General features: G+C 48.0%; 1 protein-coding gene across 3 annotated transcripts in view; it reads right to left on the bottom strand.

Moving 5' to 3' along the window:
* The window catches only part of GNB1L (G protein subunit beta 1 like), a 122,215-nt gene that overhangs the window by 101,643 nt on the left and 5,942 nt on the right, over window positions 1-14,630 (bottom strand). For all 3 annotated transcript variants that reach the window (XM_063964753.1, XM_063964752.1, XM_063964751.1), the window contains exons 2-3: window positions 13,249-13,383; window positions 12,651-12,776 (exon numbers count right to left, since the gene is read on the bottom strand). In XM_063964753.1, coding sequence (XP_063820823.1) covers window positions 12,651-12,776; window positions 13,249-13,364 — 242 coding nt within the window. In that variant the 5' untranslated portion in view covers window positions 13,365-13,383. The remainder of the gene's footprint in view (window positions 1-12,650; window positions 12,777-13,248; window positions 13,384-14,630) is intronic.

Below are 14,630 nucleotides of genomic sequence, written 5' to 3'. Positions count from 1 at the left end.
CAACGGTTCACAATCATGTGGAAGACTTCCCGATGAAGTCCCCACTCTCCCGGGTGGAGGTCGTGCTGAGGAAGTCTGCTTCCCAGTTGTCCACTCCCGGAATGAACACTGCTGACAGTGCTATCACATGATTTTCCGCCCAGCGAAGAATCCTTGCAGTTTCTGCCATTGTCCTCCTGCTTCTTGTGCCGCCCTGTCTGTATACGTGGGCGCCTGCCGTGATGTTGTCCCACTGGATCAATACCGGCTGACCTTGAAGCAGAGGTTTTTCTAAGCTTAGAGCATTTTAAATTGCTCTTAGCTCCAGTATATTTATGTGGAGAGAAGTCTCCAGACTTGATCACACTCCCTGGAAATTTTTTCCTTGTGTGACTGCTCCCCAGCCTTTCAGGCTGGCATCCGTGGTCACCAGGACCCAGTCCTGAATGCCGAATCTGTGGCCCTTTAGTAGATGAGCACTCTGCAGCCACCACAGAAGAGACACCCTTGTCCTTGGAGACAGGGTTATCCGCTGATGCATCTGAAGATGCGATCCGGACCATTTTTCCAGCAGATCCCACTGAAAAGTTCTTGCGTGAAATCTGCCGAATGGAATCGCTTCGTAAGAAGCCACCATTTTTCCCAGGACCCTTGTGCAATGATGCACTGACACTTTTCCTGGTTTTAGGAGGTTCCTGACTAGCTCGGATAACTCCCTGGCTTTCTCCTCCGGGAGAAACACCTTTTTCTGGACTGTGTCCAGAATCATCCCTAGGAACAGCAGACGTGTCGTCGGAGACAGCTGCGATTTTGGAATATTTAGAATCCACCCGTGCTGTCGTAGAACTACTTGAGATAGTGCTACTCCGACCTCCAACTGTTCTCTGGACCTTGCCCTTATCAGGAGATCGTCCAAGTAAGGGATAATTAAGACGCCTTTTCTTTGAAGAAGAATCATCATTTCGGCCATTACCTTGGTAAAGACCCGGGGTGCCGTGGACAATCCAAACGGCAGCGTCTGAAACTGATAGTGACAGATTTGTACCACGAACCTGAGGTACCCTTGGTGAGAAGGACAAATTTGGACATGGAGGTAAGCATCCTTGATGTCCAGGGACACCATATAGTCCCCTTCTTCCTGGTTCGCTATCACTGCTCTGAGTGACTCCATCTTGATTTGAACCTTTGTATGTAAGTGTTCAAATATTTCAGATTTAGAATAGGTCTCACCGAGCCGTCTGGCTTCAGTACCACAATATAGTGTGGAATAATACCCCTTTCCTTGTTGTAGGAGGGGTACTTTGATTATCACCTGCTGGGAATACAGCTTGTGAATTGTTTCCAATACTGCCTCCCTGTCGGAGGGAGACGTTGGTAAAGCAAACTTCAGGAACCTGCGAGGGGGAGACGTCTCGAATTTCCAATCTGTACCCCTGGGATACTACTTGTAGGATCCAGGGGTCCACTTGCGAGTGAGCCCACTGCGTGCTGAAACTCTTGAGACGACCCCCCACCGCACCTGTTTGTACGGCCCCAGCGTCATGCTGAGGACTTGGCAGAAGCGGTGGAAGGCTTCTGTTCCTGGGAATGGGCTGCCTGCTGCAGTCTTCTTCCCTTACCTCTATCCCTGGGCAGATATGACTGGCCTTTTGCCCGCTTGCCCTTATGGGGACGAAAGGACTGAGGCTGAAAAGACGATGTCTTTTTCTGCTGAGATGTGACTTGGGGTAAAAAAGGTGGATTTTCCAGCTGTTGCCGTGGCCACCAGGTCCGATGGACCGACCCCAAATAACTCCTCCCCTTTATACTGCAATACTTCCATGTGCCGTTTGGAATCTGCATCACCTGACCACTGTCGTGTCCATAAACATCTTCTGGCAGATATGGACATCGCACTTACTCTTGATGCCAGAGTGCAAATATCCCTCTGTGCATCTCGCATATATAGAAATGCATCCTTTAAATGCTCTATAGTCAATAAAATACTGTCCCTGTCAAGGGTATCAATATTTCCAGTCAGGGAATCCGACCAAGCCACCCCAGCGCTGCCCATCCAGGCTGAGGCGATCGCTGGTCGCAGTATAACACCAGTATGTGTGTATATACTTTTTAGGATATTTTCCAGCCTCCTATCAGTTGGCTCCTTGAGGGCGGCCGTATCTGGAGACGGTAACGCCACTTGTTTTGATAAGCGTGTGAGCGCCTTATCCACCCTAAGGGGTGTTTCCCAACGCGCCATAACTTCTGGCGGGAAAGGGTATACCGCCAATAATTTTCTATCGGGGGAAACCCACGCATCATCACACACTTCATTTAATTTATCTGATTCAGGAAAAACCACATGTAGTTTTTTCACACTCCACATAATACCCTTTTTTGTGGTACTTGTAGTATCAGAAATATGTAACATCTCCTTCATTGCCCTTAACAAGTAACGTGTGGCCCTAAAGGAAAATACGTTTGTTTCTTCACCGTCGACACTGGAGTCAGTGTCCGTGTCTGTGTCGACCGACTGAGGTAAAAGGACGTTTTAACGCCCCTGACGGTGTTTTGAGACGCCTGGACAGGTACTAATTGGTTTGCCGGCCGTCTCATGTCGTCAACCGACCTTGCAGCGTGTTGACATTATCACGTAATTCCTTAAATAAGCCATCCATTCCGGTGTCGACTCCCTAGAGAGTGACATCACCATTACAGGCAATTGCTCCGCCTCCTCACCAACATCGTCCTCATACATGTCGACACACACGTACCGACACACAGCACACACACAGGGAATGCTCTGATAGAGGACAGGACCCAACTAGCCCTTTGGGGAGACAGAGGGAGAGTTTGCCAGCACACACCAAAAACGCTATAATTATACAGGGACAACCTTTATATAAGTGTTTTTCCCTTATAGCATTTTAATATATATAGTCATATCGCCAAATAAGTGCCCCCCCCTCTCTGTTTTAACCCTGTTTCTGTAGTGCAGTGCAGGGGAGAGCCTGGGAGCCTTCCCACCAGCATTTCTGTGAGGGAAAATGGCGCTGTGTGCTGAGGAGAATAGGCCCCGCCCCCTTTTCGGCGGTCTTCTTCTCCCGTTTTTCTGAGACCTGGCAGGGGTTAAATACATCCATATAGCCCCCAGGGGCTATATGTGATGTATTTTTAGCCAGAATAAGGTACTATCATTGCTGCCCAGGGCGCCCCCCCCCAGCGCCCTGCACCCTCAGTGACCGCTGCTATGAAGTGTGCTGACAACAATGGCGCACAGCTGCAGTGCTGTGCGCTACCTTATGAAGACTGAAAAGTCTTCTGCCGCCGGTTTCTGGACCTCTTCACTTTTCGGCATCTGCAAGGGGGTCGGCGGCGCGGCTCCGGGACGAACCCCAGGGTGAGACCTGTGTTCCGACTCCCTCTGGAGCTAATGGTGTCCAGTAGCCTAAGAAGCCAATCCATCCTGCACGCAGGTGAGTTCACTTCTCTCCCCTAAGTCCCTCGATGCAGTGAGCCTGTTGCCAGCAGGACTCACTGAAAATAAAAAAACCTAACAAAACTTTTACTCTAAGCAGCTCTTTAGGAGAGCCACCTAGATTGCACCCTTCTCGGCCGGGCACAAAAATCTAACTGAGGCTTGGAGGAGGGTCATAGGGGGAGGAGCCAGTGCACACCACCTGATCCTAAAGCTTTTACTTTTGTGCCCTGTCTCCTGCGGAGCCGCTATTCCCCATGGTCCTGACGGAGTCCCCAGCATCCACTTAGGACGTCAGAGAAAATAGGATTTAATTACCTACCGGTAAATCCTTTTCTCGTATACGTAGGGGATACTGGAAATCCAATTAGTACCATGGGGTATAGACAGGTCCACTTAGAGCCATGGGCACTATAGAAGTTGCTGGCTCCTCCCTCTATGCCCTCCTACCAGACTCAGTCTAGGAAACTGTGCCCGAGGAGATGGACATACTTTGAGAGAAGGATATAGAAAAGGAAAGTGGTGAGAATTCGAACCAGCACAACCAGAACAAGAGGAAAGCCATACTAACCAAACTTGCAAACAGGGACAGCAACAGCTGAACCAAACAACATTACTGAGCCAAGTAATCTTGCAGGAAGAATGAAGCACCGGGCAGGCGCCCAGTATCCCCTACGGACTACGAGAAAAGGATTTACCGGTAGGTAATTAAAATCCTATTTTCTCTTGTGTCCTAGGGAATACTGGGAATCCAATTAGTGCCATGGGGAAGTAACAAAGCTCCCAAACTGGGTGGGAGAGTGCTGAGGTTCCTGCAGAACTGATTGACCAAACTGAAGGTCCTCAGAGGCCAAGGTATCGAACTTGTAAAACTTAGCAAACGTGTTCGAACCCGATCAAGTAGCTGCTCAGCAGAGTTGTAAAGCAGAGACGCCCCGGGCAGCCACCCAAGAGAAACCCACCGACCTAGTAGAGTGTGCTTGAACAGATTTCAGGATTGGCAAACCTGCCGTGGAATAAGCATGCTGGATAGTGAGCCTGATCCAGCGTACAATTGACTGCTTCGAAGCAGGACAACCAATCTTACTGGGATCATAGAGAACAAACAGCGAGTCCGATTTCCTATGACAAGCTGTTCTCCTCACACTGGGGGTCATTTCGAGTTGATCGCACGGTAGCAGTTTTTTGCAGCAGTGTGATCAGATAGTCGCCGCCTATGGGGGAGTGTATTTTAGCATAGCAAGTGTGCGATCGCTTGTGCAAGGGAGCTGTGCAAAAGTTTTTGTGCAGTTTCTGAGTAGCTCTGAACTTACTGCAATCACTTCAGCCTGTCAGGTCCCGGAATTGACGTCAGACACCCGCCCTGTAAACGCCCGGCACTCCCAGAAAACAGTCAGTTGCCACCCAGAAACGCCTTCTTGCTGTCAATCACCTTGCGATCGCCTTCTTCGTAAGGTCCCGCGCTGCCCGGCATTTCCCGTCACCGGGCAGCGACGTGCCTGCGCATTGCGGTCGCGGCGCATGCGCAGATCAGACCCAATCGCACCACTGAGAACAACTGCAGCGTGCGATCTGGTCGAAATGACGCCCATAGAACTTCAAAGCCCTTACAACAGCCAAAGACTTTGAAGTCGCAGAAGCGTCTGTAACAACCGGAACCACAATAGGTTGGTTGATGTGAAACGTGGACACCACCTTAGGAAGAAATTGCTGACGAGTTCTGAGTTCAGCTCTGTCCTCATGGAAAATTAAGTAGGGGCTGTTGTAAGACAACGCCCCCAACTCCGACACACGTCTTGCTGAAGCCAAGGCCAACAGTGTGACGGCCTTCCACGTAAGGTACTTTATGTCTACCTCCTGAAACAGTGCAAACCAGTCCGATTGAAGGAGCTGCAGCACCAAATTGAGATCACAATGTGCCGTCGGAGGCACAAAGGGAGGTTGTAAGTGCAGAACACCTTTCAGGAACATCTGGACCTCAGGAAGAGAAGCCAATTGTTTCTGAAAGAAAATAGACAAGGCCGAAATCTGAATTTTAATGGAGCCTAGGCGTAGGCCCACATACACTCCCAACTGCAGAAAAAGCAGGAAATGTCCCAGATGAAATTCCACCGTAGAATATTCTCTCACACCAAGAGACATATTTCTTCCAGATACGATGGTAATGTTTAGACGTTACCCCCTTTCTGGCTTGGATCACAGTCGGTATGACCTTGTCAGGAATCCCTCTTCTGGCTAGAATCAACCGCTCAACTTCCATGCCGCTAAACGTAGGCGTGGTAAGTCTGGATAGACGAACGGGGCCTGCTGCAGAAGATCCTCTCGAAGAGCAGAGGCCACGGATCTTGGATCAGCATCTCAAGAAGATCCGCATACCAGGCCCTTCATTGTCAGTCCAAAGCAATGAGGATTGCGTGAACCTTTTCCCATCTTCCCTGAAACCTTACCCCCTGGGTGACTGCTCCCCAACCTCTGTTGTCCGTAGAGACGTGACCGGCTCCTCCGGGCACATTTTCTAAACTGAGTCTGGTAGGAGGGGCATAGAGGGAGTAGTCAGCACACGTAATAAAACTTCTATAGTGCCCATGGCTCCAAGTGGACCCGTCTATACCCCATGGTACTAATTGGATTCCCAGTATCCCATAGGACGTAAGAGAGAAAATGGCTGCGCACCGCCTGACAGCGCCAGGGGTCAACCTTAGTTCCGATGTGTCCTCAATCTAATTGCGGACACATCAGGGGACGGCCTCGCTCTGTGCTGGGCCGCTCCCAGCATGTGCAGAGATGAAAGCAGATCTGTAGGGCTTTTGGCCAACTTAACTGCAGCGCACCCAGTAGTTTGCACAGGAATAAACGCTTTACGCTATTATTATTACATTTATTATAATAGTTTTGGTGTTGAAAAAAGCTTACCAAAGATATCTGTTAATCACTTAGGGCTGTATTCAATACCTGTCAGATCCTTTCCAATGGAAAGGATCCGACAGGTCAGTATTCAATGCAGGGCCAAACCTGATAGGTTTGGTCCGGCCCCGACAATGGCAATCCGATTTTTTTTAAAGTCGGATTGACATTGTCGGAAACTGGGCTAAAACCTGTCAGGTTTGGCCGCGCTTCCGACAATACACGCGGATCGGCTGAAGTCGCTGATCTGCATGCATTCCGACAACTTTCCAACAAGTCGGGAATTCCCAACTTGTCGGAAAAAACGGCTCCCTATTAAATAGGTCGGAGCTTCTTCCCACCTAAACCTGTTGGAGGCGACGGCAGCTTCCGACAATTATTGAATACACCCCTTAACGGACTATTTTGCCCTTCTAAATCGTTCATAACATTGTTTTTTTTAATTATTCTTTTTTTTAATACAGTTTAAAAAGTATTTTTTTTTAAATATTTAAATAATAAGAATTTACTTACCGATAATTCTATTTCTCGGAGTCCGTAGTGGATGCTGGGGTTCCTGAAAGGACCATGGGGAATAGCGGCTCCGCAGGAGACAGGGCACAAAAAAGTAAAGCTTTACTAGGTCAGGTGGTGTGCACTGGCTCCTCCCCCTATGACCCTCCTCCAGACTCCAGTTAGGTACTGTGCCCGGACGAGCATACACAATAAGGGAGGCATTTTGAATCCCGGGTAAGACTCATACCAGCCACACCAATCACACCGTACAACTTGTGATCTAAACCCAGTTAACAGTATGACAACAGAAAGGGCCTCTTAAAGATGGCTCCTTAACAATAACCCGAATTAGTTAACAATAACTATGTACAAGTATTGCAGATAATCCGCACTTGGGATGGGCGCCCAGCATCCACTACGGACTCCGAGAAATAGAATTATCGGTAAGTAAATTCTTATTTTCTCTATCGTCCTAAGTGGATGCTGGGGTTCCTGAAAGGACCATGGGGATTATACCAAAGCTCCCAAACGGGCGGGAGAGTGCGGATGACTCTGCAGCACCGAATGAGAGAACTCCAGGTCCTCCTTTGCCAGGGTATCAAATTTGTAAAATTTTACAAACGTGTTCTCCCCCGACCACGTAGCTGCTCGGCAGAGTTGTAATGCCGAGACCCCTCGGGCAGCCGCCCAAGATGAGCCCACCTTCCTTGTGGAGTGGGCTTTTACAGTTTTAGGCTGTGGCAGGCCTGCCACAGAATGTGCAAGTTGAATTGTGTTACAAATCCAACGAGCAATCGACTGCTTAGAAGCAGGTGCGCCCAACTTGTTGGGTGCATACAATATAAACAGCGAGTCAGATTTTCTGACTCCAGCCGTCCTTGCAATGTATATTTTTAAGGCTCTGACAACGTCCAACAACTTGGAGTCCTCCAAGTCGCTAGTGGCCGCAGGCACCACAATAGGTTGGTTCAGATGAAATGCTGATACCACTTTAGGGAGAAAATGCGGACGAGTCCGCAGTTCTGCCCTATCCGAATGGAAGATTAGATAAGGACTTTTATAAGATAAAGCCGCCAATTCAGATACTCTCCTGGCAGAGGCCAGGGCTAGTAACATAGTCACTTTCAATGTGAGATATTTCAAATCCACCTTTTTCAATGGTTCAAACCAATGGGATTTGAGGAAATCTAAAACTACATTTAGATCCCACGGTGCCACCGGAGGCACCACAGGAGGCTGTATATGCAGTACTCCCTTGACAAAAGTCTGGACCTCAGGGACAGAGGCCAATTCTTTTTGGAAGAATATTGACAGGGCCGAAATTTGAACCTTAATGGATCCCAATTTGAGACCCATAGATAATCCTGATTGCAGGAAATGTAGGAAACGACCCAGTTGGAATTCCTCCGTCGGAACCCTCCGATCCTCGCACCACGCTACATATTTTCGCCAAATGCGGTGATAATGTTTCACGGTGACTTCCTTCCGTGCCTTAATCAAGGTAGGAATGACTTCTTCTGGAATGCCTTTCCCTTTTAGGATCTGGCGTTCAACCGCCATGCCGTCAAACGCAGCCGCGGTAAGTCTTGAAAAAGACAGGGACCCTGCTGTAGCAGGTCCCTTCTCAGAGGTAGAGGCCACGGTTCGTCCGTGAGCATCTCTTGAAGTTCCGGATACCAAGTCCTTCTCGGCCAATCCGGAACCACTAGTATTGTTCTTACTCTTCTTTGCCGTATGATCTTCAATACCTTTGGTATGAGCGGCAGAGGAGGAAACACATACACTGACTGGTACACCCAAGGAGTTACCAGTGCGTCCACAGCTATTGCCTGTGGATCTCTTGACCTGGCGCAATATTTGTCCAGTTTTTTGTTGAGGCGAGACGCCATCATGTCTACAATTGGTCTTTCCCAACGGTCTATTAACATGTTGAAGACTTCTGGATGTAGACCCCACTCTCCCGGATGAAGATCGTGTCTGCTGAGGAAGTCTGCTTCCCAGTTGTCCACGCCCGGGATGAACACTGCTGACAGTGCTATCACGTGATTCTCCGCCCAGCGAAGAATCTTGGCAGCTTCTGCCATTGCACTCCTGCTTCTTGTGCCGCCCTGCCTGTTTACATGGGCGACCGCCGTGATGTTGTCCGACTGAATCAACACCGGCTTTCCTTGCAGGAGAAGTTCCGCCTGGCTTAGAGCATTGTAGATTGCTCTTAGTTCCAGAATGTTTATGTGAAGAGATTTTTCCAGACTCGTCCATACTCCCTGGAAGTTTCTTCCTTGTGTGACTGCTCCCCAGCCTCTCAGGCTGGCGTCCGTGGTCACCAGGATCCAATCCTGAATGCCGAATCTGCGGCCTTCTAATAGGTGAGCCTTCTGCAACCACCACAGAAGTGACACCCTTGTCTTTGGTGACAGGGTTATTCGCAGGTGCATCTGCAGATGCGACCCTGACCATTTGTCCAACAGATCCCTTTGGAATATTCTTGCATGGAATCTGCCGAATGGAATTGCTTCGTAAGAAGCCACCATTTTTCCCAGGACTCTTGTGCATTGATGTACTGACACTTTTCCTGGTTTTAGGAGGTTCCTGACCAGATCGGATAACTCCTTGGCTTTTTCCTCTGGAAGGAAAACCTTTTTCTGAACCGTGTCCAGAATCATTCCTAGGAACAGCAGACGAGTTGTCGGGATTAAATGGGATTTTGGAATATTCAGAATCCACCCGTGTTGTCTTAGCACCTCTTGAGATAGTGCTAAAGCTGTCTCCAGCTGTTCTCTGGACCTTGCCCTTATTAGGAGATCGTCCAAGTATGGGATAACTAATACGCCTTTTCTTCGAAGAAGAATCATCATCTCGGCCATTACCTTGGTAAAGACCCGAGGCGCCGTGGACAATCCGAACGGCAGCGTCTGAAACTGATAGTGACAGTTTTGAACAATGAACCTGAGGTACCCCTGGTGTGCGGGGTAAATCGGAACGTGTAGATACGCATCCTTGATGTCCAAGGATACCATAAAGTCCCCTTCTTCCAGGTTCGCTATCACTGCTCTGAGTGACTCCATCTTGAACTTGAACTTTTTTATGTAGAGGTTCAAGGACTTCAGATTTAGAATAGGCCTTACCGAGCCATCCGGCTTCGGTACCACAAATAGAGTGGAATAATACCCCTTTCCTTGTTGTAATAGGGGTACTTTGACTATCACCTGCTGAGCGTACAGCTTGTGAATGGCTTCCAACACCCTCTCCCTTTCGGAAGAGACGGTTGGTAAGGCAGACTTCAGGAAACGATGAGGAGGATCCGTCTCTAATTCCAACCTGTACCCCTGAGATATTATCTGCAGGATCCAGGGGTCTACCTGCGAGTGAGCCCACTGCGCGCTGTAATTTTTGAGACGGCCCCCCACTGTCCCCGAGTCCGCTTGAGAGGCCCCAGCGTCATGCTGAGGTTTTTGCAGGAGCCGGGGAGGGCTTCTGTTCCTGGGAAGGAGCTGCCTGTTGGTGTCTCTTCCCTCTTCCTCTGCCTCGTGGCAGGTACGACAAGCCCTTTGCTCTCTTATTTTTGTAGGAGCGAAAAGGCTGCGGTTGAAAGGTCGGTGCCTTTCTCTGTTGGGGAGTGACTTGAGGTAAAAAAGTGGATTTCCCGGCAGTAGCCGTGGCCACCAAGTCTGATAGACCAACTCCAAATAACTCCTCCCCTTTATACGGCAAAACCTCCATGTGACGTTTTGAATCCGCATCGCCTGTCCACTGTCGTGTCCATAAGGCTCTTCTGGCTGAAATGGACATAGCACTCACCCGAGATGCCAGTGTGCAAATATCCCTCTGTGCATCACGCATATAGATAAATGCATCCTTTATTTGTTCTAACGACAGTAAAACATTGTCCCTATCTAGGGTATCAATATTTTCAATCAGGGATTCTGACCAAACTACTCCAGCACTGCACATCCAGGCAGTTGCTATAGCTGGTCGTAGTATAACACCTGCATGTGTGTATATATTCTTTTGAATAACTTCCATCTTTCTATCTGATGGATCCTTAAGTGCGGCCGTCTCAGGAGAGGGTAACGCCACTTGTTTGGATAAGCGTGTGAGCGCCTTGTCCACCTTAGGGGGTGTTTCCCAGCGCGCCCTAACCTCTGGCGGGAAAGGGTATAATGCCAATAACTTTTTTGAAATTATCAACTTTTTATCAGGAGCAACCCACGCTTCATCACACACGTCATTTAATTCTTCTGATTCAGGAAAAACTGTTTGTAGTTTTTTCACACCATACATAATACCCTGTTTTACGGTATCTGTAGTATCAGCTAAATGTAACGTCTCCTTCATTGCCAAAATCATATAACGTGTGGCCCTACTGGAAAATACGTTTGAATTTCTACCGTCGTCACTGGAATCAGTGCCCGTGTCTGGGTCTGTGTCGACCGACTGAGGCAAAGGGCGTTTTACAGCCCCTGACGGTGTTTGAGGCGCCTGGACAGGCATTAATTGATTGTCCGGCCGCCTCATGTCCTCAACTGACTGTTTAAGGGAAGATAAACCATCACGTAATTCCACAAATAAAGGCATCCATTCTGGTGTCGACCCCCTGGGGGGTGACATCTGCATATTTGGCAATTGCTCCGCCTCCACACCAATATCGTCCTCATACATGTCGACACCACGTACCGACACACACCGCAAACTCACAGGGAATGCTCTAATGAAGACAGGACCCACTAGCCCTTTTGGGGAGACAGAGGGAGAGTCTGCCAGCACACACCACAAAGCGCTATATATACAAGGGATATCCTTATATTAAGTGCTCCCTTATAGCTGCTTTAATATATATATATATAGCCATTAATGTGCCCCCCCTCTCTGTTTTACCCTGTTTCTGTAGTGCAGTGCAGGGGAGAGACCTGGGAGCCGTTCTGACCAGCGGAGCTGTGACAGAAAATGGCGCCGTGTGCTGAGGAGATAGGCCCCGCCCCTTTTTCGGCGGGTTCTTCTCCCGCTATTTTTCCAGTCAGGCAGGGGTTAAATATCTCCATATAGCCCCTATGGGCTATATGTGAGGTATTTTTAGCCTTGTATAAGGTTTATATTTGCCTCTCAGAGCGCCCCCCCCCAGCGCTCTGCACCCTCAGTGACTGCCCAGTGAAGTGTGCTGAGAGGAAAATGGCGCACAGCTGCAGTGCTGTGCGCTACCTTATGAAGACTGAGGAGTCTTCAGCCGCCGGTTTCCGGACCTCTTCACGCTTCAGCATCTGCAAGGGGGTCGGCGGCGCGGCTCCGGGACCGGACTCCACGGCTGGGCCTGTGTTCGATCCCTCTGGAGCTAATGGTGTCCAGTAGCCAAGCAGCAAATCCACTCTGCATGCAGGTGAGTTTACTACTTTCCCCCTAAGTCCCACGTTGCAGTGATCCTGTTGCCAGCAGGACTCACTGTAAAGAAAAAAAACCTAAACTAAACTTTCTCTAAGCAGCTCTTTAGGAGAGCCACCTAGATTGCACCCTTCTCGTTCGGGCACAAAATCTAACTGGAGTCTGGAGGAGGGTCATAGGGGGAGGAGCCAGTGCACACCACCTGACCTAGTAAAGCTTTACTTTTTTGTGCCCTGTCTCCTGCGGAGCCGCTATTCCCCATGGTCCTTTCAGGAACCCCAGCATCCACTTAGGACGATAGAGAAATTATATTATGTACAACTGCAGAACGTATCTCCTTGTCAAAAACTGGTGGATAAAGAAGTATACATCTGCAACTCAATTTACAGGACGATGGACAGTAGAAAGTAAAGTGACAGCTTCAGCGTATGCATGGATTTACCTCATGAGACTGTCTCTATTATGAAGAGTATGGATCCAGTAGACTGACTTGCCATTATGTCCATTTAGCACAGTCTCTGCTCTACGCGTATTTAGATTCCACACGTGAATCTGTCCACTGGAGGATCTAGGAATAAAAAGTAACAGAATAAAAACATTATATTATTTTATATATTTTTTGTTTATTAATTAATTTTTTAATTGAGCGTGCTGTTCAGCCCAATCTCCAAGTGACAGCATCAGGTTCCTATCGGCCATACCTATAGCCGGACAAAATCAAAAGATCTCGCTATTCAGCAATAGGGTCCGGTCACAAGGTAGCCTTTAAATGCAGTCACTTAGATTAGAGCACAACTTCTGAAACTACAGTTGTGCTTTTATGAAATGGCTGCATAGTTTTAAGAAGGGTTTTTGCAAATATAAAATAAAAAGCACAATTAAAAGTTATGTATTTATGTGGTGATCAGCGCAACAAACATGTTATGTCGTTACCTTCTCTAACGTAAGCTGGGTACACACCTATACAATCATTGGACCGTTCTTACTTGCATGTTTGTGACAGCTACTCTATAATAAATCAGAACGTTAATATTACTCACCCTGAAAATAGAAGTGGAGGACATGGTTTATCAACGTTACAACTGAAATGCAGGCAACTGATTTCTCCACTAGCACCTCTCAGGTCAAATTTTGGATCTGGGGGTGGAAGAGTCATCTTCAGAGTGGTAACCTCACTAGAAAAAAGAAAAGTGACACCATCAAGAGACTACGTGGGATAATGTACATAGCCTATGGATTACAAACATTTTCTGGAAAATAATGAAAAGTATATTGATCAATATTTTTTTTACTAAAATAATGTGACAATGGGTGTTTTCCCACTCTATACATATTATTTTAGTATCACACAAATGTACTAATGGGCAGTTGGAGAATATGTAAAATTCTCCTTGAAGCCCTTAAAGTCACCTTTTGTTTTAGTAATCAGACCGCATTTCCATATTTGTAATGTAAAATGTGATCTGCTCACATTTATTTCAAAAAAATGTAAACAAAAAATACCAAAGGGAGCTCTTCAGATGGCGTTATACTGGCTTTCCCGTTTCCCCTGCTCCGGCAGAGCAGATCTCAGAGCCAGCACCTGTGATCATCCTTGTGTGTCTAAAGGCTGATAACTAAAGAAACTCAAATAGTTAAACATTTACCTGGACACTGCTTCACCCAGGGAACCTGTGAACTAGGATACTGTGAAATGCCCAGCCATACACTCCGTTAACGTCACCAATTAGATGACTGGGGTCACAAGGCAGGAAGACAGCTTTCAGCCAATTGGATAACCTGTGGTGTTAGCTTAGGGGTGGTATTCATGTGACCGGTGGTCGGGAGACCGACGGTTACATGACCTCCACCAACATCCCGCCCGGTCGGCATGCAGGCCAACAGGGACTATTTCCACTCGTGGGTGTCCACAACACCCATAGAGTGGGAACAGAACCCGTGGCGACCCCATGTCACCACCGAGCCCTTGCTGCACTCGCTCCTCCCCGCCGGGATCCCGGCGTCGGTATGCTGACCAGCGGTCTCCTGACTGCCGGTCAGCCATACCATACCCGTCACCAGTGGTGTTACATGAGTGCATGAGTAACTCGACTGCACTGTACGTTAGGACGGAAATAATGTTATGGTCTGCCCGCAGTGATATTTCAGATACATTACCTTTACCTTATTAAATCATGGCAGCACATTTATTATTATTTATTTATTAACAGCATATTCCGTTGCACTCTACAATTGCAACAATAGTAATAGAACAAACACAAGGTTTACAATCTATAACGAATTAGGCACTGATACACAAGGATAGATGCTACCTACTGCATAATGGTCCAACCAGATTGCAAAGGTTCTTAATGGGATGTATGATATGGTCACAAAGCAATGTTAGCCAAGGGTCAGGGGGATGTGAAAGTGAAGAAAGAGC

The sequence above is a fragment of the Pseudophryne corroboree genome, chromosome 1, assembly GCF_028390025.1.
Source record: "Pseudophryne corroboree isolate aPseCor3 chromosome 1, aPseCor3.hap2, whole genome shotgun sequence".
Classification (NCBI taxonomy): domain Eukaryota; kingdom Metazoa; phylum Chordata; class Amphibia; order Anura; family Myobatrachidae; genus Pseudophryne; species Pseudophryne corroboree.
This window is presented reverse-complemented; position numbering and strand designations above follow the sequence as displayed.